The sequence below is a fragment of the Takifugu flavidus genome, chromosome 4 (assembly GCF_003711565.1).
Source record: "Takifugu flavidus isolate HTHZ2018 chromosome 4, ASM371156v2, whole genome shotgun sequence".
Classification (NCBI taxonomy): Eukaryota; Metazoa; Chordata; class Actinopteri; order Tetraodontiformes; family Tetraodontidae; genus Takifugu; species Takifugu flavidus.
This window is the reverse complement of record NC_079523.1, coordinates 4,688,348-4,711,929: the sequence shown is the minus strand read 5'-3', so window position 1 is coordinate 4,711,929 and position 23,582 is coordinate 4,688,348. Positions and strand designations below refer to the sequence as shown.

At 46.3% G+C, this 23,582-nt stretch overlaps 4 protein-coding genes across 9 annotated transcripts in view; 2 read left to right on the top strand and 2 right to left on the bottom strand.

Annotated features, from left to right (window-relative positions):
* The first annotated feature begins 914 nt into the window (after window positions 1-914).
* aqp7 (aquaporin 7) lies at window positions 915-4,690 on the top strand. The gene is made up of 6 exons (XM_057030572.1): window positions 915-1,228; window positions 1,971-2,097; window positions 2,169-2,306; window positions 2,377-2,495; window positions 2,579-2,796; window positions 2,898-4,690. The coding sequence occupies exons 1-6, from the start codon at window positions 1,091-1,093 to the stop codon at window positions 3,085-3,087; spliced, it is 930 nt and encodes a 309-aa protein (XP_056886552.1). The 5' UTR covers window positions 915-1,090; the 3' UTR covers window positions 3,088-4,690.
* On the bottom strand, window positions 3,471-5,933 carry tpgs2 (tubulin polyglutamylase complex subunit 2). The gene is made up of 7 exons (XM_057030574.1): window positions 5,766-5,933; window positions 5,613-5,692; window positions 5,438-5,525; window positions 5,138-5,278; window positions 4,936-5,049; window positions 4,687-4,850; window positions 3,471-4,156 (listed from the first exon to the last, which is right to left on the bottom strand). Exons 1-7 carry the CDS (start codon window positions 5,839-5,841, stop codon window positions 3,953-3,955), a joined length of 867 nt encoding a protein of 288 aa, XP_056886554.1. The 5' UTR covers window positions 5,842-5,933; the 3' UTR covers window positions 3,471-3,952.
* kiaa1328 (KIAA1328 ortholog) lies at window positions 4,034-15,159 on the top strand. Of its 3 annotated transcripts, none has more exons than XM_057030557.1 (12): window positions 4,034-4,174; window positions 6,509-6,544; window positions 6,616-6,824; window positions 6,970-7,070; window positions 7,171-7,286; window positions 10,543-10,667; window positions 11,245-11,588; window positions 11,676-11,894; window positions 11,981-12,064; window positions 12,270-12,361; window positions 12,507-12,618; window positions 14,567-15,159. In XM_057030557.1, the coding sequence occupies exons 1-12, from the start codon at window positions 4,147-4,149 to the stop codon at window positions 14,772-14,774; spliced, it is 1,674 nt and encodes a 557-aa protein (XP_056886537.1). In that variant the 5' UTR covers window positions 4,034-4,146; the 3' UTR covers window positions 14,775-15,159. The 3 variants fall into 3 exon arrangements, with proteins under 3 accessions (XP_056886537.1, XP_056886536.1, XP_056886538.1); XM_057030556.1 differs by lacking the exon at window positions 4,034-4,174 and adding an exon at window positions 6,001-6,119; XM_057030558.1 differs by lacking the exons at window positions 4,034-4,174; window positions 11,981-12,064 and adding an exon at window positions 6,001-6,119 and having other exon boundaries at window positions 11,676-11,945.
* The window catches only part of celf4 (CUGBP, Elav-like family member 4), a 58,001-nt gene continuing 49,292 nt past the window's right edge, over window positions 14,874-23,582 (bottom strand). The window contains exons 10-14 of one of the 4 annotated variants that reach the window (XM_057030563.1): window positions 22,783-22,845; window positions 22,271-22,351; window positions 21,389-21,472; window positions 20,385-20,572; window positions 14,874-19,086 (exon numbers count right to left, since the gene is read on the bottom strand). In XM_057030563.1, the coding sequence (XP_056886543.1) occupies window positions 20,445-20,572; window positions 21,389-21,472; window positions 22,271-22,351; window positions 22,783-22,845 (356 nt within the window). In that variant the 3' untranslated portion in view covers window positions 14,874-19,086; window positions 20,385-20,444. Of the gene's footprint in view, window positions 19,087-20,384; window positions 20,573-21,092; window positions 21,250-21,328; window positions 21,473-22,270; window positions 22,352-22,782; window positions 22,846-23,582 lie in introns of those variants that run through there. The other 3 variants (XM_057030560.1, XM_057030561.1, XM_057030562.1) reach the window with 3 other exon arrangements.

Below are 23,582 nucleotides of genomic sequence, written 5' to 3'. Positions count from 1 at the left end.
CTCTAGAGGATGACAGAATAGGTTGGAATTCAACAGCAACAGGGAGAAAAACTAAATGAATAAAGGAGAATGAGGACAGTGGCACCCTGGTGACCCATCACAGCCTGATATCTGCTCACAGGAGAGAGTGGAATCTTCCAAGTGACGCCGGCATGCTGCAGGTTTATGCCTGCAAATGTACCAAAAACTCAGGAAGAGCGACAACAAGGCTGAGGCTCAAAACATGAGCAAAAGAACAGTGGGGTACGATTCAGTAGCGTCCAGATTATCCATGGAATGTTATCGGGCCACGTTCCTGGGTTAATGAGGGATAAAAGACGAGGAGAGAACACGTCTCATCATTCTGTCATTAGTTCTAATAGAACGGTGTTGAGAACAGGACAGAAACAAAGACAAGTAGCCATTTTCTGGACAATACAGATTCAAAAACATGTCAGTAACATGAAAACCTGCAGTATCTCCTCACTAGCATGGCTATGACAATGTGACTGAATATCCCTTCTCACAACTGGATATCTGACTGGATATCTTAAGTTGTGCCCCTCAGGAAGGGCCTGTAATACAAGACCGGATTAAAACTGCAGTCACACCTGGATTATCTTGAGATGCAGAAGTCTCCGATCAATTTCTGTGTGCTAATAAACACAGAGGACTCAGACATGGACTGTACGGAATGCAGTGAAATCACTGTGCAAAGGTTTGGTTAGATGGTTATCCGGTCAATATTTTACCCTGCAGTGTCCTCAGATAATACGCAGCCCCGGGGGGGAGGAGAGGGGGGAGGAGGGGCAGTTATTGCGGGTTTAGCATAGCTCTGTGGGAAGGGGGGTTAACGTGTCCCAATGGGAATATGTGATGGACGGAGGGGGAGAGAGAGAGAGTGAGAGACAATGAAAAGTGAGTGAAGCAACACAGTTAAAGAGAGGGGGGAGGAAAGGAGCAGGGGATAGGCTGAAGTGTGGGCTCTGGTCACATGGGAGGGACCTCATGAATTTGTCAGCAAATCTGGATGTGATCTTTGCTTTGACTTGAGCTGCAAAACATATTCTGCTCAACCGTCTAGAGGAGGGCCAGAGCAGAGGAAGGAATAATGAAGGAAAAGGCAGAATCTATGGAACTGGGCGTCTCTCAGCAGAGGGGAGCCACTGGAAGCAGACCCAGAGCTTGGCTCCAGAATGAGTGTGTGCGCGTGGGACTCGCTGAAACCCTCTGCACGTATATCATGATGGTAGGAAACACTGACGCACTTACAAACACAGGCTTTTTTAAATGAGCCTCCAGAGCCTCTGGAGGCTTTTATTCAACTGTCTTTGACAGCAGGGGACAGAATCATCTGTCATTAATTATTAATGCGTTGATCTTGACCTCGTGGGCATGTGGCCCCTCCGTGGAGGCGCGCACGCATGCAGGCGTGCAGCTTTAAGGCCACATGGAGGGGGTCGAGGATGGGGATTGGTGGGTTCAAGTGGCTGATCCAGGAAATGCAGCGCTGCCTGAGCAACAGTTGGACACATGGAGGGCTGCGCAGAAGTCACATGCTACGGCACAGCTGTCACAATAAGGCCTATATATAGGACTGAAAGCATGAGAATACCGAGCACAGCATGTCAATAACACACACACACACACACACACAGGGACATACTGTCATGAGATCTACTCTTCACTATAATGCACAACTGCTTAAAGAGGAATCACGTGTTTCCTGTTTCCTGGTTATTTGGTGACCATGTTGAACCCTCTCTGATTCTTTGGGGAATACTTCAGGTCAGCTTCAGACTTGTCATACATCACTTCTAGTCACATTTCTGAATTCTTTGGTTATGCTGGACGCTATTTGAACTTTCTTTTCCTTTCTAATCTGCTATGTTGTCATTTGTTGGAAGGATTGCCCTGTGTTGGGTGCCTTTTCCCTGTAATTTGCTTATTTTAAATATTCTTTCCTTTTCTCGTTTGTCTTCTTTTTCCAGGCATTTGGGCTGGGGTCTGTGGCACAGGTAGTGACGGGGCAGGGGGCGTACGGCCAATACGTGAGCATCAACCTGGGCTTTGGTCTGGGCGTTGCTATGGGGATTCATGTTGGAGGCAAAGTCTCAGGTAGAACTAACGACCGTTGCACCACTAAGGAGTCTCCAAAAATCAGCTGATGGATGTTTGTGTCCCCTCAGGGGCTCACATGAACGCAGCAGTGACACTCACCATGTGCGCATTTGGCCGCCTTGCGTGGAAGATGTTGCCCCTTTATGTTTTTGCACAGTTTTTGGGCTCTTTCCTCGCCGCGGGGACGATCTATGCTGTCTACTATGGTGAGGCGTACTCTGTAAATCACTGCTGCGTTTCTGTTTCCTGTCCTTTCAACCGTGTTTCCATTTGTAGAAGCTATTTATGATTACTGTGGAGGGAACATGACCGTGACGGGCGTGAAGGCCACAGCTGGTATTTTTGCCACCTATCCTGCGCCATACCTCTCCTTGCTGGGGGGATTTATTGACCAGGTAGCTGTGAAACCCGGTCGACTCGAACTCTGACACAACCTGCACTTATTTGCCTCATTTGTTGGTGACATTTGTGCTGCCAGGTGTTTGGGACGGCCATGCTTCTGCTCTGCATCATGGCTCTGTCCGACCAGAAGAACAAACCGGCCCCAGCGGGCAGCGAACCCGTTGCTGTGGGTCTCCTGGTGCTGCTCATTGGGATTTCTCTGGGCAGCAACAGCGGCTACGCCATCAACCCCACCAGGGATATCGCACCGAGGATCTTCACCGCCATTGCTGGCTGGGGGGTTGAAGTTTTCAGGTATGTAGGAGGGACTTCCTGTTGCACTGATTTATTTTAAAGCCATTTCCTTCCATTCATATTGAGAGTTTGCTCACACTGGTCTGTCTGGATCTGCGCAGGTCTGGAAATGGGTGGTGGTGGGTGCCTATAACTGCTCCCTTCGTCGGAGGATTATTGGGTGCAGGGCTTTACAAGATCATGGTGGAACTGCACCACCCAGGAACCTCCACGAGGAGAGAAGGGCCGGTGGAGGAGGAGAGCGCCCCTCTCGGGAACCAAGAAAACACCAGCAATAATGTTTGTGTGTGAGTCCCCCCCCAGGTTTACAGTGTGTCAAGGCTGCCTGAAATCAGGTGAAACATTCCATTATGCTGTTTACAGGGAACATAGGGACTTAAAAAAAACTGGGTCAAGGAATTATTTGAAAAAAAAAAATAATTCTAAGATCAGCTCCTCTTTCGTGTGCATATCCTCATTTGTGAGTGCAAATTACAGTATATTGCATTATAATGCAAGAAGGATTTAAAAAAAGCATGCACTGGCAACAGCAGCAGTTGGATCTTCCAAGAACAACTCACCGTTCCTGATTCTAACATTAAACATTCAGGAGGACAGTAGGACAAAAAAAAGGTCCTGAATCCAGCAAATTCTCATATCCAAAGAAAAGTAGACTCCCACAAAAGAGACCTAAAGAAGACGAGCTTTGTAGACTTTATTGATGTAGAAACATCAGAGCAGATGCCGTACATTCCCCGTGCTGGAAACAGAAGGATGGCTGCGACAGCAATACGCAATGAGAGCGGCGGAGACGGATCCTGATATCTGACATTCTTTTATGGTCCGACAGTCAACATGGCTGGGATTCAAAAAGCCGCCTGGCACTCTCAAATGACATGGTAGCGTTCCAGTGCATGTCTAAGCTTCTACTCAGTGTTGCTTTAGGGATTAGACACCACAAATTTCTTACATATTTCCTTTATCATTTTGCATAGATATTATTGTTGTAGAGCTGTTTAAAAGCAAAATACCCACAATGGTTGGTGTAAATACTCTGGAACCTTATGTCGAGCCCCCCCGTGACCCTGGACTTATCTAGACATGCAGCATTCCAAGCTCAGTGTGCTTTTCTACACTACTGAGGTCCTGACTAACAGAGGCGAGCAAATCCCCCTCATCACCTTTTTGCTCCGGTGGCTTTTCCTGCACCACCTTTCGCAGCGCTCCCCACACTGCTTTGGGTCGACTGCTTCTTCTTCGCGACGGTTACCTTCGCTTTGCCCCTGAAGGCTTTTGTGGGGTCCAACTTGTTAAGATGAGCCTCGGCAGGAGCATCAGCCTCACAGGTGAACGTCAGCGGCTGGTACAGCGATGCCCACTGCTGCAGAGAGAACAGCAGGTGAGGGACTAGGATTCAAACACCGGAAATCTTCATCCTCACAGACACTTTATTCGGGAACCCAGTTGAAAGATTCGGTGATAAACGTATCTCTTAAAGCTAATACTGCCAAACTGCTAGATTTAGTGGGATAATAATGTTCTGTTGTGTTAATGTTTATGGTTTTATGTTTAACCTTTGAGTATTACGTGACTTCATTGGTGTGAAACTTTGAAAAAGAACCAGCTACATCATAATTAGACAGCTCTATTGTCAATGATGTTGAATTAAATGTTAGAAACTAACAAAACAAATCAAGATGTGCAGATTTTCCAAAAGTGTTTTTAACGTTAAACCACGAACATTGGGTAGATTTTCTTAAAATGGTGTGAAAGGGTTCCGCCGCATTGATGCATTTTTCAAAATTTTAAACCTGTTTGCAACATTTGCCAGATTTTTATATTTTGTGAATTTGTAATAAAAACATTGATTTGTATTGAAGAAGTGATGATGATGATAATAAACTTTGGTACCTTTGCCTGGGGGCTGGGGCCATATGGGGTGAAAGAGTACTGCCACTCAGGTAGACCCAGATGTGTGACCATCAGCCTGTAGTAGGACGTGAAGGACGTAGTCAGAAAATGCCAGCACAGCGAGCGGTCCAGGAACCAGATTTCGCTCTGCTGGGCAACAACTCCTAAAAAACGAACCGAATTTGGTCACGATTTTCCTCCCTGCTCTGAAAAAACCATCAAGGACATTTGCGAACGTAACCAGGACACCTGGAGTGCAGTTTTTATAAACCAGGCACACTTTCCCGTTTCCACCACAGGAATCCAGCTCAAAGATGCGGCTGCGGGAATCAAAATGGGGTTCTGCCGGAACCTGCGCCTTCTCTGTCAGACAGTACAAACAAATCCTGAATAAATATTTGGCAAATTTGTGTAACAAAGACAGAGCTAAACAAAAATACTAAGGTTTTACCAGTCTGGGTATTGGTTTCCTCCCAGTCCAGGTCAACCAGTGAAGGTGCATTGGGTAGAGAATATAACGACACGGGCTGCAGCAGCGGGCACAGCATGGCCACACTGTTAATCTTCATGCATCCTAAGGGAATAAACTCATCTGGAAGATACAATTAGAATCATGTCATGGACATGAAAATCTACATATAATTAAGATCCACCAGGGCTCTGTGCACTCAAGTGCATCGTGTACTATTATTTTAACATTTGCTTTCACAGCATTTTTAAGGCATTTGCGTTAATTAATGAGGTGACCCACTGTCTAGTTTAATGCTCCAGGTTAGTGTAAACCCGTCGGTTGTCTGATAGAAGTCCCGCAGGTCCTCTGGCAAAATACAAGTGTTTTTCTATAAATAGAAAGAAAAAGAAAGGCAGAATAGCACAGACGTACAACGAGGCCAGGCTCTGCATCAATTCATGTGCGGATATTTCACCTGTTCCCATGAAAGCAGCCTCCTCTTTTCTGCAGGTTCTCGCTCTGCAAAGCGCACGTCAACCACACCAGGCATGTTCTCTGACAACCCAGGAGAAAACGAATGACTTTGACTGTCACCGGTGACGATTGGCTTGCTAAACGCGATACATACCGAGTATTCGGATGATACCGAGGGTCAGTCTCTCAGCAGTGCCTTTAATAGACAGGCCTTCTTTAGCTCCTTCCATTTGAGATACCCATGCAGCATCCTTGGGTGCTGTCGTCCACAGAACATAAACACCGGGCAGCAAGATCAGCTTTTTCCTCCTTGCAAACTTGACTGATATTTCAGCCAATAGAAATAAAGCTTTATTGCCGAGTAGCCAATTAGAGCGTTCGTTCTAAGAAAAAGGCGGGGCTATATCCCTTAGCAACCCTTCGCTCTTTGGGAGTGGTGGCGGTTGTTTTAACATGGCGGCAGCGGCAACTAAAAGTGGAAATTCGGTGATTTTTTGGAAAAGCAGTGGTATGTTTACTTGCACTAACTTAACTGGCAACACTGGCGATTTATGTAGCAGTCGTGTTTTTGGAAAAAAACTTTCGTGTTACATATAGATGCGTAAAAGTTGTATAGGAGGAAGTGGAGTTCGGTATCTGACTCTAAGGCGACAACTTGTATTGAACATTGACAGTTTTATTTTAAAAGTAGATGGTAGAGTAACATTGTTGTAATTGGTTTTTCAAATCCTTGCGAACTTGTAATCCTAATATAGAGACCATTCGGATACCATGTTTTATTTATTATTATATCTGGGCAGCTGTTCACGTGTAATTATAATGGCATCGTTATAAATGAGGTGGAAACATAGCTAATTTTCTTTTATTACACACTTTTTGTGTTTTTGACTCCCACAGAGTCAGATGAGGAGCAGCCTTTGGTTTTCATCCCTGGTGAGTGTCACTGGTAGGAAAGTCTTAAATACACTTTAACATTGCTTTAACTCTGCTTATGTCTGCTTCAGGGGTTGCAGGAGGGACAAAGGTCCCTTTAAACTCGGGGCGAGGAAGCGCCGGTACAGCCAGTAAAAGAGGGACCAGGACACGCAGGTCAAATGGCAAGAAGGAGACACTAAAGAGACAGGACTACTCAGAAAGTGAGAGTTCTGGGGTTCATCATCCAGATAAAATGTCAGCTGCTATATCTATTGCCCACGACGCTGGGGCAACAAAGGTAAATATTTCTTTAGATCAGCCATTTCTTCCCTCCTGATAGATGCATGCAGCAATGTTGAACAAGAAAGAGAACGCATAGATGGGTATATACCGGACTGAGTTGTTGTGTATCGTCAACAACTGTTGTGCTATCTGTTTTCCAGGTATCCTCTGAGCCTAATAGAGCTAAAGGCATCGTTAGTTTGAAGGATCTCTGTCCAGACGACAAACGCCGGATTGCAAACCTCATTGAAGAATTAGCAAAGTAGCCCACATTTTTCTACTGAGCTCTACTGCAATGCTCACATGCTTTCTATCATTCTAAGTAAGCTTCTGTCTTAACACTTCTATTTTCGGCTTTCCAGAGTCAGCGAGGAGAAAGAAGTGTCAGTGCAGCGCCTGAAAGACGAGCATCAAAATTTTGAGCAAAAGATCCAACAGCTGGAGGAACAGAATGTGATGATCGCACAGGAGAGAGAGAGTATCCTTTGAAAATGGCCACAGATATGACGTGCAGCCACAGAGTTACCCTGGTGGTTTACTGTACGTAACAAATTAGGGAATCAGTGTGCTTTACCAACTCCAATTGTTCTTTAGTAATCAGCATGACTAATTTATTAATTATCAATTTAATGACAGTTGCTGTTTGGATGCTACTTAATCTAACAAATCTATAAAGACCTACCTGCGAAATGTGGCACAGACAGCACACTGGTGTATTCTATTCTATAAGTTTTCATCAATATTATAGATGCTAACGTGGTATCATCAAGATGTATGAGACTTTTTTTTTTTTTTTAAATTTGGGTGATTCTGCAGTTGAATATAGTGGTTTAAGAAAGAGAACGTTTTTTATTATTGGATGGAAAGGCTTTTGGAAGCTCTTTAAAATCATTTTAATCTTTAGCGTTCATTTTGCCCCAGGTACCGTTCTTCTTACACGCCAGCAGGGGGCACTATTGCCCCTAAAAAGACGTGGGAATTTAGACTAAGAGTCTAGAATTTAAAAAAAAAAGCTCATAGAACATTGAGTGTATGTATTTAAATGTATTGATGCCGGCTTGTGGTAGTTAAACCTCATCAGTGTTTTGTCCAAACTCTATTTCATATCGACAACCTTTAAATCCTTGACATGAAAAGGTGAATGGAGGGAAAAACGTCATCTGGATGTCCAGTGTTAATGCAGATGGTAAATGAAATGAGATAAGCTGTAACCATCTGCTTCTTAATCCCTTACATGTAGTAATTAAATTATTTTGGTGTTTTTTTGCAGTCCTACATCCACCTTCTGCTCAGATAGCGTGGTTAACATGGCCAGCAGTCAATTCAGGTTAACGACACAGCAAAATATTAAGAATAATTGACTCTTGTGGTCAGTTGCATGGTTGGCAATTGTGGGGGTTGGGGGGGAATTAAAAAAGGCCCAACTCAATTAAAGGTACCTTGGCTTGGAGACTTGGCATTTACACCAAACTTCCAAACTCCATTAAAAAAAGGTATCTGAGAGGAGAAAGCGTTTGGAGCCAGGCACCTCAGGGGGGATAAGGCAGTCTTTTAAAGAGCGTGCAAGAGTCATGTAGGCTCTTCTCGGGTTCCAGCACTTTTCCGAAAGGTTAAGGAGACACCAAAGGCAAACACGCTGAATGAGAGTCTTGTCACGGCTAATTCCATTATGCCTCAGCTTATCTTATCTAACCAAGATTGGGGGATGTCAGGACTAAAGAATGCACAGCTATACTTCAGCCCCAAGCCAACGGGGATAAGACGGGTAGGGAGGGGGGTTCCCCTGGTATTTTGGATGTTTCGTCTGACATTTGGAGCAGAGTGGCACACACAACTGCATTTGTGTGCCACATGGGAAGGATGTCTTTGTAGTTTAAGCCATATTGGGGTTGGCAGAGGTAAAGTTGGCATCTCTGATAAGAACACAGCCACAGCAGGTGCAACGTGTATGAAAAGGGAACGAGTGAAACGAATTCTGATATCTATCTTTTCTCTCTCTCGCTCTCTTAGAAGGTAAAGTATATGCGCTGATGACACCATAGATTTAGCTACACCCACCATGGGATTACTGCTCTGATATTGGGGTTAGAGTGGGAGTGACTTTATGCATCCTTAGTCTTGGAAAAGTTCGCTGCTGTTGATATTTAGATGTATTTTATTTTTGTTTGACTTGTGCTCATGATTATTTTCGCCGGTTCAGTGGCGCAGACGCTGTTACGTAAACTGTCTCCTCGGTTTATACTATACCCTGATATTCAAACACATCCGTCTCCACCCCGGCTCCACTCACACTGCTGCTCAGACTGTTTGGCACATTATTCTGAAGCAGGCTTTAAAATATTCCCTCCTCCTGTGCAAATTTGTTCCACCTTGAAGTGGATTTCATTACTTCATTTGAGCTCTCTCCTGACAGGGATGTGAATCATTCTGACAGGCCCTGTCTGAAGCCTCTTCAACCTAAGCCCTTGATTCGGAGTATTTTGGGAGCAAGAGGGAGGAGTAAGTCATTGTGGGCTCTGATGTAAACCAGGGGCTTGGCCCTCATTGGCTGATGTCCAGGGATGTGGATGAACCATGTGGGCAAAAAGGTGGAATCTTATCAGAGTCGCACCACTGGGCTCAGATTAGCTTGCGGTTGCTGTATTGACTGCATCAGCCTGTCAGCACATGAACGCTCATTAACTTCATTTGGGATGGAGCTTCGCATGTCCACAGATAAACAGGATGTGTGTATTTTTACCTGGGCTGTGTGTTTGAACACGTTTGCGAGGGCAGAGATAGTATTGCTGGTGAACGGTGAGCGAGGCAGCATCCAGCCTTCCACACCGACCTGCTTCCCTGGACATCATCAGTGATGCAGCAGCACAGAGCGCGTCAGATGCTCCTTTCCTCCCATTTTCCTCTCTGTTTACGGGAGCCGCTGCCTTTCATCCGTCTAGCGTTCGGTCCCCAATTCAAACTCGTCCCCGCGCTTCTTTTTTGCGCCTCTGTTTCATTTCCTCAGCCTGATTGAAGTCTTCTAACAACCAAAGTGTGTTCTTAGGGGTGCTCTGCCAGCTATTCCTTCAATAAAACTCCACATTGAACTTTGATTTTCTCTTTGAATGGGTTTTTAAAAAAAAAAGAGCAGATGCTGAGAAACTCATCAGCTGGGAGAGAAGGAGCCTCCTCATCTAAAGATATGGCTGTGAGGAACTCTCAGGTCAGCCTGCGTAGGAGAGTGTGTCATTTCCTATTCTATAGCATTTGCCATAGTGTCTAATACAGATTAGATGTTTTGGTGCACGTTTGTGCTCGTGTGTGAGCTCCAAAGACTAAAACGGTTCCAGTATTGAGCCTGTGTGTGCGTGTGTGTGTGCGTGTGTGTGTGTGTGTGTTCCCGTGCTCATTTTGTGGCATGTGCTGGTGTGGTTGTGGTGACGCCGCTGCCACCGTCATTAGCTGACTCCTGAGGCGCAGCAGTGTTCCCGCTCCAGATCGGCTCCCTCCCGTCTGCCAGCTCTTTGTCTGGCTCTTGGCCTCCCACGTCACCGCTCAGCTCCAAACATCTCGGTCGGCTCCAGATGGTATAACTTGTGTGCCACAACCACAACTTTGATATTTTTTTGGCCTCATCTCAGCCCCGTTTGCTTCTCTCACTTCCTCTCTGGTCCAGTAATTTAGTTTAGTTTTTTAATTTAAAATGTAACTTTTCTGATCACAATGTGTTGGGTTTCTTAACTCCTGGTCTTCAGGCTTGCAGCACCAGTACAGAGAGTGTCAGGAGCTACTGGGGCTTTACCAGCAGTACCTTTCTCTGCAACAAGTGAAACTCAACCAGTCCATTGCACATCTGAGCCAGGACCCAGCTGTCAGCAAGGTAATGATGTACAGAGTGTGAGCTCATACAGTCCAGCTCTGTGTTCCATATTGCACAAGCAAGCCTGTTTTCCATCAGTCAGGCAAATTAAATATTTAGGGGAAACACATGCAAGCGTGTGCTATAGCACGGCCAAGTGCCGTAATAATTCATAACAAATGGCCGTAGAGACCTACTTCATTCACTGATTCGATATGACTACAATACCTTTCTCAAGGTGACACTTAGAAGCAAAGACACCTCTCAGCGCTGCGTGTGTAAGAATGGATGACTTGGCCAACCTTGTTGTCGCGCGCTAGCGCTGAATAATGTGTGTTTGCTTGCTCTCTGACCCTCGGCGAATTAGTCACATTCTCTTCTCCAGTCAGACACAAGATGGGCTTTCCCTCTTATGTTTATCTCATATTGTTGCTGACCTTGGCCAACCTGTAGTTACACTCGCTTGACAGTCGTCCTCTAAATCTTCTGGCCACTATCTGGCTCCAACTTGGAAAATATGTATTGCATTTGTGCCGCCATAAAACAGACCCTGCCAGAAACGCTGTCCGGTGAAAGCAGCTTCATGTGCTCCGACTAGGTCCTGAGTAGAGAGGAAGCCATCAGCTCAACGTCTTCACACAGATCCAGCGGCTCGCCCCCCGATGGCTCCGACCATGGCTTCGCCGCCACTGGCCCCCAGGGGCCTCGCACACGAGAGAGATGTGGCTGCAAAGAGGCAGCGTCTGGCCGTTGTGTCGCCGAGCTCAGTCCTGAAAACAGGCCGCGGAGGAGACACACATGTGAGTCGAGGGGGCCACAGCCAGAGTCTGACCACAGCTGTCACCGATGTCGCTGTCGAGGCGGTTGTTACGAGGCTCAGCAGAAAGGACCAGGCAGAAAGAGCGGCCCGCATGAGGAGTTTGGCCATCACAGATGTGAAGGGTAAACTAGTTAACCATATTAGGCCCACTCCATCTTCCATCTTAAGTAAGCAGATTAAATGAGTGGCATTTTAAAAAAAAAAAACAGGCTCCATGATGGACATGGCGCCGACTCAGAGGCCCAAGATGCGCTGATGATGCCTGTGCTGGGTCACAAGGACTGGGAGGAAAAGAGGCACCAACTGTTGCTGCAGAAGATGCAGCTGGAGGTGGAGAGAGAGAGGCTCCAGGTCCGGCTGGCGCAGCAGGAGGAGAGGCTCAACAGACAGAACCAGCAGCTGCAGCAGTCCCGGCTCCATTCCCACAGGTGCTGTGGGGAAAAACAGGGATTTCTGCCTTCAAGTGGACAGTTTAGCAGGTAATGACCTTCCAACCTCTTTCTTTTCTCGTTAGGGATCAACAGGCTGATTTCAGCAGGTCATACTCTGATGGAGGTCCATGTATGGAAGCTTCCATTCAACAACAGCTGCCCACAAGGTACAGGAAGCTGGAAATGATCTTTAAAATGCTCAAATCAGATTGGAACTAATGTCTGGTCTTGTGTTTATTGGACCTATAATAATGCAGCTGTACTAAGGTCAAAAAGAACCGAAGATTAATGTTGCAGAAATCCAGCACAGCAATGAAAATGAATGAAAGTAACCCTTTATCCTACACAAAGTTATCAATTGTGTGTGTTCAGAAATAAAGCAGATGAACTCACGGTGCCTGCTGATGGAGAGAGCAACTTCCTGGAGAAACACTCCCAACCAGAACCTGCTCTCACGGCCGACGGTACGTTCGATAAAACCAACCTGTAACGCAAAGATCAAGAGGAAACTGGCAAATATCGTTGATGTGCATGCTAGTAAATCTCGCCTGTATTCTAACTAAAGCCTGCTTCACTGTTGAAATCTGCTATTCTTTATTTGTTCCTCAGAAGAGGCACTGAGGCGATCCAGAAAGGAAATGGGCCCCTCTTCTGTTAAGCCCTCTCTAAACTCGAGTAAGGCCACCCCAGTTTCTCTGATCCAGGATCCTCCTCAGGCCAGGTAGCCATTTACTCCTCTCTTTAAAGTGCTTCATATTATCAGGTGTAATGCAGTTCTCTCACTCAAATGTGTGCCAGTTTAAACCAGCGAACTAAACGTTTGAAACAAATCTAACATCGTGCCTTCCCATCGCAGGACCACAAATCCATAAACAAGTGCAAACTTTGACTTTCTTGTCGGTTCTCAGGCGCCGCGACTTTGATGCCAATTGACGGCTTTTCTTAGCCTCGCTAAATTTGGTGGGTGTTAGAGGCTAAATGAAGCTTTCGGGTGGACTTGCAAATGCTGCGGCCGGCCTGTCAGGAGACACGCTGTGTTCCATTAGTGGGCCTAGCAGGGACCCAGCAGCAGGTGTGATTGAACAGACTTGTGGGCCCCAACGCAGCTCCCTTCTCTATCTGCCCCACTAACGAGACAAAGAAAGCAGCCGTGAAGAAGAATATTCGGAGTTTGGGCATCACTTCAAAGGGAGCCAACTTGGAACAGGGTGTCGGGTTTTGAGGACGGATGAATCATTGAAGGTTGGAGCCGCGTGAGGTGATCCGGTCCATTTGTCTCTGTGTGCTGATCTTTCAGCTGTAAATTGGTAGTACAGTGTGTACACAATCGTGTTGTTCCTGCCAGTGGCGTCCTAAAATGGAGTTGAAGAAAATTCCTTGAGGAGTTTATCCTTTGCTTTCATTTGGAATTCCCCCTTGACCCTCCTCTTATGACCACGTCATCGTAACCCCCTCAATCTTCATGTGCAAATTGCACGCCGAAGCCGGGGTTAACATCGGACAACCTTCTTAATCCTTCCTCGGATCCTGCTCTAGTTGGTAATGAGACCCCCCCCCCCCCCCCCCCCCCCCCCCCCCCCATCCCAGCCAGACTGTCCCCACTTGCTATCGATTGGTCTGGAAATTGACAAGCAGCATATACGCAGTGGCCATTATAGTGTTTTATCTTGATGTTTGGACTACAAATGTACGTTAACCAGATACGCAGCCAAACTGTAAAGATGGGGGGGGGGGGGGGGGGGTTATTACTGGTGCCAACATGCCACAGTTCTGGACACACCTTAAGTTCATTGTTCCACTTGAGCTACCTCACGCTCTTCCTACCCCCCATTATCATTCACCCCAAATTCCTGCCCAAATTGTACCCCCCCCCCCTTCCCATGTTATAGATTGTGACCGGCCGTGAGCCATGCATTATTCATTACCGACCCGTCGTTTGTTGATGGATGGCTGTTTGAGAGCCCTGTCCGTTAAATAAATCAACAAATAAAAATGCAAATTCTCACATTTCGAGAGGAGGCGAGCCAAAGCCCCCCCCCCCCACCTTCTTTTCTACCCACAAAGCTGTTCTCACTTCCAGCCAGATGCAGCTGCCGTTGTGGGGGCCTCCTGTCAGTTTTCCATACATTTGTACGGCCTGTGTGAATATGATGTTCGTTAGGACCGTCTCTTCCTTTTGCTGACCCTTATCCACTTGGCCTGGCTCGTACTCTGGATGTTCCTCCAGTGCCTCACCTGTGGACCCCCCCCCCCACACACACACTCTCTCACACACACACACACACACACACACACCATAGTGGTAAAGAGAGGCCTTACCTGCAAATCAATGCAGCTTTAAACAAGCAGAGAATGATGTTAGAGCAGCGGCGGAGCGTGTTCTAAAGTGTTCATGCTCTGTATGTGGAATGGCCGTCGTCGGCCCGTGTACACGCTGAATAATTTATCAAGGCAGCCAGACTGAGGGATTGAATCTCTATTATCTTAATCTGCCCTGTTTTGGCTTTATTTATTCCGCTACACATTCCCTCATTTCTATTCCAGAAAGCATGCGCGTCTCCCGTTCTGGGTTTCTCTCACACCTGCAAGCAACTTTGTTCTTGGAGTTTGTGAAGACGTCGATGTCGCCAACAGTCCTCAAAGAGATCTTTTTTTCAATTCAATTCTAGGATGGAGGTTTCTGTGGTGGAGTTATTGGACATCATGTCTCCCATTACTGCACCCAAACCCACACCGGGACCACCAAGACCGTCACGCCAGCCTGTGTCGAAGACCCCGAGACCAGGGGACAGAGCCGTCCTCACCCCCACGCGCTCCCATCATTGGCCGGACCAGGAAGAAAGCCAAATCCTGGAGGATATATTCTTCATTTGCTGACAAAGAATCCCACCATCCTCACTATTGCTACTTTCCGCCTGAATGTTCATTAAACCTGTTGTTATGTGGTTTTAACGCTAATAAATTCACAACACGCGCTTGATTCTAGACTGTGCTTTATTATTGGGCTAAGCAGAGACGCATCATTCATTCAAAATTACAAAAAAGAGTTCTGGGGGACCAGAGCGTGGTGCAGAAACGGGGGGCGGGGCCTAAAGCGCGCTGCCCAATCAGAAGCTGAGCTCATTAGGAACCTGGCAAAGCTTAGTATGCAACATTCATCTCCCCGTCCTCCACATGTGCTGAAATTGGGAAAGAGATTTCCAGAATACTTTGAAAAATCATGAGAAACGTCATGGGATTCTAGCAACACTACTTTTTTTTTTTTTTAAGAAAAACAAAGAAAAGACTAACTTTTGATGAGATAGTGCAGTTTTCATTGAACTTTGCCGTTGATGCGACACATTTGAACAAGATCGGAGCTCTGTCAGCAAGAAAGGGCGAGTGTTTGGGTGGTGGACACGTCCCACAGCGGCTGACTCGGTACAAATTAGCAGCAACTTATGTACCTAAAGGCAAATCCTCTGCTGTGATGGTGTAATCTGAGCCGTTACAAATGTTGGCCTTTGCCTTTTTGAAATTTAGCTTCGAAAGCTCAAAAAAAAAAAATGCGGGAGGGGAAAAAAACATCAGTTTTCCTCGGAAACATCGAGGAGGATGAGTAGAAATATTCATAAGGCTTTTGTATTACTGCAGTTTCTGAAGAGTTGTGGTGTAAAATTGCTCTCTGGAGGTGTCAAATCTGTGTTTTTGTTGTCTTTGTTTTGCTAAAGTGATAACAGGAAGTAGCACTTCAAACAGAGCGGCGGCGACCGTAGAGCTCGGACCTTGAGTCAAACGGCACAAATAAATAAATACACAGACATAAATGAATAAATAAGCGTTTAAAATCTGTCTTTGACATCACTTGGACACGACGGGAGCTTCTGTATTTTTGTTTTTCTTTTTTTTTCTTTGCTCCACGGTCACCAGAAGTTCTGAAGGCATGGTCCTGCAGCCAGGAGCGGCGGTCCGTGGACCACGACCACGGCCCACGCGTGTCATATAAAACTATTTGGTCACGTATCAACTCATAGAAAAATAATGCCATGAAAGCATGCATATCATCTCAAACATGACTTATAAATAAATATCTAAACAAAGATAATGAACAGAAACTTTTTTTTAAATTTAATAAAATAGGTCAATGTGTGTCTAAGCTGTGAGGTCAATGCTCTCCCTGACTGTATTCTGAATAAATGCCTTGGTCAGGTCCTACAGGTTGTACTGTATCCTAGCAACTGTTTTTTTTTTTTTTTTTTTTTTAAAACCTGGTTTTATTGAGCATTATCATGTTTTCATTCATATATATTTTTAAAAGTATTTAAAGTACTTTTTCCAGTCCTCGTAGATAGAAGTAAAAGTCCTATAAAATATGCAAACCTATGTACAGAAGAAAAACAGAGCAAAAAAGGAAATCATTTACAGTATATTCAGTTTATGTATATATTTATATATTTATATATATATTTATAGTCAAACTTCTGCTCTGTTTTTTTGAACCGTGACGCTTTGTTCCACCTCTCGCCTGTAAACTTGCAGGTTGAGGATGAGGAGGAGGCGTTCCTTCCTATCTCCCTCCGCTGCCTGTCACCTGTCACGGAGGTGGGGGGGGGAGGGGGTGTTGTGTGGCCCCCGCAAATAAGGGCAACCCCGGGATGTGCGGCGCCCTCGCCGGATACCAAAGTAAATGTTAAATTATTCAATCTGCTAAAAAGGTTAGACACAGAGACTGAGGGGGGGGCGGCATAATGAGCGGTTTATGGTGGCGCCACCCAACAGAAAGCATCGTCTTCCAAAGTGTCATAAAGCCTTATAAATATTCAGACGTATAAATATTCATTCCTCCGGCTGGATGCGTTGGATCCAATAAATCCGAATCCGCTGACCTTTTGCAGGTGTGATGTAGGCGCTCCTGCCATTTATGTCGACTATTACGGGAAACTGTACGTTAAAGCAACGCCGAACCAGCCCGGGCTACACAGCGGTTGAGATGGGTAAATGGCTTTTTATACTTATTGCTTTATTTTACAGTTTCATTTTGCTTTTATGTTGATACTTACGAGCAGGTACCATAAGGCAATATAACATCTTTTCAAAGATATGCTCCGTGTCAAGTATTAAAAGAAGGCGTCCATACATGAAAGTACATTAAGCCTCTTTTCTGATCGGATCAATCGGAACCCTGAACTTGGACGGGTTTGTTCGTTCATCTTCCGCTCACAACAAGCGGAACAAAGTCCCCTCGGAGTCGTTAGCAGGGCCGCTAACAGGGCCGCTAACAGGTTTCCTACTGCCCAGATTCCCTACATGCCCCCCCCCCTCTTTAAACTCGATGACGGACGGATGGGAAGGTTTTGCTCTTTTGAACATGCACTGAAGCTCTCTGATGATATGGATCTGGCCATAGTGTTGACATCATTGCAGTTATTAGCATCAATATGATAATCATCTCTTCTTTTTGCTGTAACTAGCGTCTGCTTTCCGAGAGCACAGTGCTTGATGGCAGATCCTGCGAGCGACAAGGCACACCTCCGCTTGGTGACCGCCCGCACGCTACATGCACGTTACTGAATGCAAAAAACCCCCAAAAAACAAAGGGCAAGGGTCAAGAGACAGTTTGGTTCAAGTTTCAAAGAGAAGTTTGTGTGTGTGTGTGTGTGTGTGTGTGTGTGTGTGTGTGTGTGTGTGTGTGTGAGCTCAGAGATATGTCTGGAACAGAGTTGAAGATAATTGTCCTTTTCCCCATCAAGCCTGCTACTGAGATGTGGCTTTTTGCATGTTCAGGTCGTTATTTACACCGTGTGTGTGTGTGTGTGTGTGTGTGTGTGTGTGTGTGTGTGTGTGTGTGGGTTTACGCCGCCTTGCGCGTGCAGCCAATCAGAGATCGGGAATGCCTGCGGTTTCGGGAGCTGCCAGATGTGCGATTCTTCCCAAGCAGAGCGATGTTTGGAACTCCGACTAAACTCTACAAAAGGATTACAGCTCAACGCAGTCAGTAGCCGCCCTATATACAGACACACATATATAAAATATGTGCATATAAATACATATATTTGTTTTGGTGATTAATATCTATTAATCCATATATACTGTATATATGAATACATTTGCTTGAATGCTTGTTATACATACGCCTGTACTGCAAATATAAACAGAATCATATATTTCAAAGGTCTTTCGGATGTTTTCTATGAGGTTAGGATGTCGAGATAAAAAAGATAAGGCTGTGATACGGAGCAGCCCATTCCATGCACTCGCCATCCCGCCAAAGACAAACCCAAGAGAGGAAAACAAAAATAAATTTTAAGTAATTGTAAACTAACCAAGTGAGAGACCCCATCTGGTCTTCTGAAATAGTTTTTCCTGTATTTAAAAAGCATATCAGCAATATATATGTATATATATATACTGTATATATATACATGTGTTGTATATATATTGGAAATGTAGACTTCCTTTAGGTGCAGCCAGGTAACACTGGCTGACAGAGATGCAATGGTTCGAGTATAGAGCTACGAGTCCTCAGCGATAAAAACGTTTGGTCACTTGGTCCCTAAAACAACTAAGGAATGACAGATAAGACTTCCTGGACACCGTTGCTATGGCTCTTCTTGGCAACGGTGTTTCCTGGAATCAGACAGGCACTCCGAGCTAAAGATGGCAATCCCAAATTGACGCCAAACCGTGTCCTGAAAACGTCCGGTCCTTTTTCTCCCCCCCCCCCCCCCCCCCCCCCCCCGTTTCAAGTCTTAAAAATCAGTCTTCAAAAGGTCAGTTGCCCCCCCGACCTCGAACCGTCCTTCGGGAATGATCTCCTACGGCAGTCTTGAAAAAGTTTCGCTGTTTGCTGGATATTTTTTCTCGTTTTTTTTTTGTTTGTATTTCCTCGCAGTCGGTCGGATATCGTTTGTTTTCCTCTTTCCTCGCTGTTCAAGTACAAGTTTTTCTTTTTGTTTTTTACTGGTCCAGAAATGCTAGCTGTGTGTGTGTGTGTGCAGTGGGGGGAAGAAAGGTTCCCGGGGCTAACCAGTTTTTTACAAATTCTCTCCGAGTTCCAAAAGTACATCCAGGGGAGGCGTCCTCGATTCGGTGGAATCGCCGCTCCCTCGCACTCTTCTGGGTGTCTGAAGCAGCCTCGGTGGTCCAGATGTTGCGTTAGCGCTCAGCCGCGGGTAGAAAGAAGTCAACTTATGATTCAGCTCAACAAAACCTGGAAAAGAGCAGAGCGGCACGAGTCACGTGAAGGTTCCACCTTCAGATGTTGTAGATATTAACTTTGGCGGGGACACACGGGGCAAACATGAGCCACGTTTCTGGCATAGCTTCAAAATATCAATAATTACATAGAAATGCCCAAAGTTGTTACAGGTTTTTCTTATTTTCCACACAGCCTAGTTAGCATTTTTCAGACTAGTCTTTAATTTGAGGTGTGTGTTGTCATGATAGACGCCACTCACACAATTATCACGATGTTTTGGTTGTTTTCCTGCATTTATTATGTCTAATCCATATTAATTTGGCTTTTATTCGTGCTTTTTTATGTGTCATGTGGTAACGACAGGGACTTTAACCAGGACATATGAGGCGCTAAAGGTCGAGCCTGTAAGTTTTAGCCTCATCTAATGGTGTGAAGAGAAATAGTTTGAATTGATTTCTGTCTAAACTCCTGAGAATCTACGACGGCTGCGGGAATAAAACCAAACGCATTTATTCCAAGATTAACTCCACTAATATTTCCTCTGTGGGGGGTTGTTTTTTAATGGAGGAAATTACATGGAAATGCAAAATTTTTGCACCAGTTTTGCCGACAAACATTAAAGTGCAAGCAGGAGACTGTTTGTCCCTCCAGGGCTGCTGTAGAAACACGTCACATCGAGCACGAACAACAGGGCGTCATCAGCGTAATAAATCTCTCTTTGCTGCTGCAGGTTTGTTCAAATCGGTCAGTAAATTAACTGTCGACCAACAAAGAGCTGCTCTCTTTAGTCACATGTAGACAATGTTCTGGTATATCGACACGTTGACACCAGATGGCGCCGCTCCTCCTGCCTCGGGACACGGTCCGGTACGGTTCAGGTAGTCGGTGAGCTGGCCTCCAATGAAGTCACCGCCACCCTAAACTCCATCATGCGCAGGAGGGGAGGAGACTAAAGAGGAGCGGCACAACTGCCCGCCCGAGGGGTAATAAATGCTTCTCCCGTGGAAGCAATTCCGTCCGAGCACGACGCGCAGAATCGTTTGCCAATTATCTTTTACCTGCAGGGTAGCAGAGAGGGTCAAAGGGAGGAAGGGGCACGTGAGCGAGCGGAGAGCTGGGTGCATCTTTGTAGCGCTGATCATGACAAAGGCTTTATTTTTATTCGTGTCAGTCGGGATCCTACGGGAGGATATCCTGGAAATGCAGAGTAGCACTAACCCAAGAGGTCTGAGACCCCTCGCCTCTTTTCTCAGCATCTTTTCTCAAAGTTACTGGGTGAATTGCTCTGCGTCAACGCATTCTTGCCCCACCTGTCTCTCCTGCTGTGCGACGGCTGCCCCGGCTGCCGGAGTGGCGGCGGCCGGCCGGGGCTAGTAGGGGCGGTTGGCGTCCTTCGGCCTCTTCAGCTGCACTTTGAGTCTCTTCATGCCGATCTGGAAGCCGTTCATTGATTGGATGGCAGCCTGGGCGCTGCCCGGGTTGTCGAAGCTCACAAATCCTGTAGGGGGGAGGACAGGAGGCATGCCGTTAGAGGAGAGCGGGGATAATTCAGGAAGAATGGATAATGAAGATCACCTCGGTGTGGTGGAGAGGTGCGATTAGCATACTTATAACGCTGCCATTAACAGCCACACGGATACGACACGGGTGGCAATTAGCAACAATAAGGCAACTGTAACACAACGCCCATAAACAGGAAATAGACAACTTCTGCTTCCCCAACTTATTAACAAAGAAAATATACAAAACAAAGTGTAACATCCCCAGAAAAATGACACCATCTGCTTTTAAATTGCTTCCATGTTAGCTTCCCCGTCCCCGCGCTCTTCCTGCTGCCAGCAGGCAGCGTTCCTCATGAAAAATGAAGGCTCAATTTAGAGGAGCGAGGTAGCGCGTCAGTCAAAGCGAAACGGGGAGACGCGTTGTTTTTCTGGGATGCCATCCATCAGGTAGCTGTGGAACAATTGGAATAACTGGAAACTGCCCACCGAGGGGAAGAAAGACGAGGAACGTCTGGCCTGAGTTGGACTTTGTTTAATAACCACAAATAACATGAACATTTTCATGGAAATACAGATTCAAAATCACAACTTTGTTGTTCTTAATAGCAACCAGGAGCTTCGGGGTGATAATATCTGATTGTCTCTGTTGCGGTGGGGGGGAGGGGGGGGAGGACTGCAGTAGAGAAGGTGATTAGTTAGAAAAAAAGAGAAGAAATAACCAATATTCTTTCGGTTTGGTCATTTTTACCCACCAAAGCATTTACTTTGGTTTGTCGCTCGATCCACAAACACTTTGGAGGAGATGACATTACCGAAAGGCAGGAACATCTGCATCAGCTCTCCATCCCCAAACTCCTGAGGGAGGTGGTAGATGAACAGGTTGCAGCCCTCTGGTCCTGCACAGAGACAGACAGACGGACAGACGGAGGAGGGAAAGAGAGGACGGGGAGAGAGAAGAAGGGGTTGAGCAGTGCAGGGAAGGATTCAGCGCACGTTAACGCGCCGCAATGTTCTGCAATCTGCCATTTCTGCTTCTGCAGGGGACGAAAGTTGTTCACATTTGTTCATCTCAATGTGTGAAATCTCTCCAGAATGTACACAAACATCGCCTATTCATATCGCTCTCATTCAGTTCCCATGAATAAATCCAAGCAAAGAGCGTTTTATCTCCCCACGGCATCGCTGGTTGAAGGTAAATCTGACAGCCGCAGAGGTAAACGAAGCTTCACGCCATCATTCATCATTTCAGACACCCCTCAGTTGAAACTACTCCTGACGCTTCAACAGCAGCACACCCCCCCCCCCCCGGGGCGCCAGAGCTGCGGGAGGACGCCACAAGGGGGCAGTAAAGCTCCGCTCACTGGTGTGCTGGAGAACATCAAGTTGATGAAACAAGGATGGTGATGATGGCCGATTTAGTTCTCTGACAGCCAGCAAATCACATCCAGACACCCCGAAACCTTGGCTCAACTCGCTTCAGTGTGGACTAAATATAAATAAATATATTTAAGTTAAACCAGTCCTCCCTCATACACTCATGGCTGCGTTGGAATTCTTGCGTATTCTGCTTTATATTAACATGCAAAAGGTGAAGAGATGATTGAAAAATGGGTGTATAATGTGTTGCAGCACTACTGCGATGCTAAACTGATGCGTCCTGCATGTTTAAGGAGTGGCGGCGTGCTGTGCTTTACCTTCTCGCTGCTGCTGTGGAATGATGGGTGGAGGGTGGGGGAAGGCTTGGCTGATCTGGCCGTAAGCAGCGGGGTAGGCTGCTGAGACACGTAAACACACACACACACGCACACACACACACACACACACACACACACACACACACAGAGCGCAGATCAGATAACAGTCGTGGCTGGAGCGCCCACAGAAACTCTCACACACACACACGTACAGAAAATGTGATATATGCAGGGACACAGCGAGCAATCGATCAGATAACAGACGAGGGTGTTGCATGCACACACACACACACACACACACACACACACACACACACACACACACACACACACACACACACAACAGAGTGATGTATTCAGACTGATACACTTGATGGAACATGATCAAAATTCAAATTCAAACAAAGGAATATTTCTCCCTCTCTGTCACACACACACACACACACACACACACACACACACACACACACACACACACACACACTGGGCTGTTGTGAGAGTGACGTACAGACCTGCGTACTGCTGGACTCCTGTGTAAGCCTGGTGGAGAGGATCGGCTGCAGTGGGACTTTGAGCTGCTCCACCATCGAAGTCAGAAGGGGGGGGGGGGGCAGGGGTGGAGGAGAGCATGGATGGAAGAGGTGTGTGTGTGTGTGTGTGTGAGGGGAGAGAGATGATGAAGAGAGAGATACAGAGGGAGAATATAGATGGAGCAGAGGGCACAGAAAGAGGTGAGTAATATATAAGTGTGAGGGGGAGGAAGAGAGGAATTAGAGGTGATGAAGAGAGGAGCGGACAGGGGAAGGAGAGCACAGAGGTTACACGGCTGGAGCCTCAGGTGTCGACGTCGCTGCGCAATTTTCACCATCTCCCATGTTGGACTTTTTAATTTGTGCCCACCCCGAAGCGCTTTTTCAAACGCGGCTATTGAAAACAGCGACTGACCAGGAGCGAGAAAAGCAAACACATTTTATCAAACCGTGGCCGGACGGTGAATGTCAATATTCCAACAAATGTGTAAAAAGGCCGTGAAGCCGACGTCGGAGGCAGCCGTCTATATTAAGATATGGAATAGAGGCATTAAAATATGCACAGGCGGCGCCGGCCGCATGTGTTGCTGCCATTAGACACGTATGAGATGCAGCTATGGGCTAAAAATGACATGGAAAGTAAACGACAGCGTTCCGCACATAATTAGCACAGAGGCTGGATGTGTAAGGAGCCATCTGTACACACACACACACACACACACACACACACACACACACACACACACACACACACACACGCTCCTGTTTGGGCTGGGATGTGA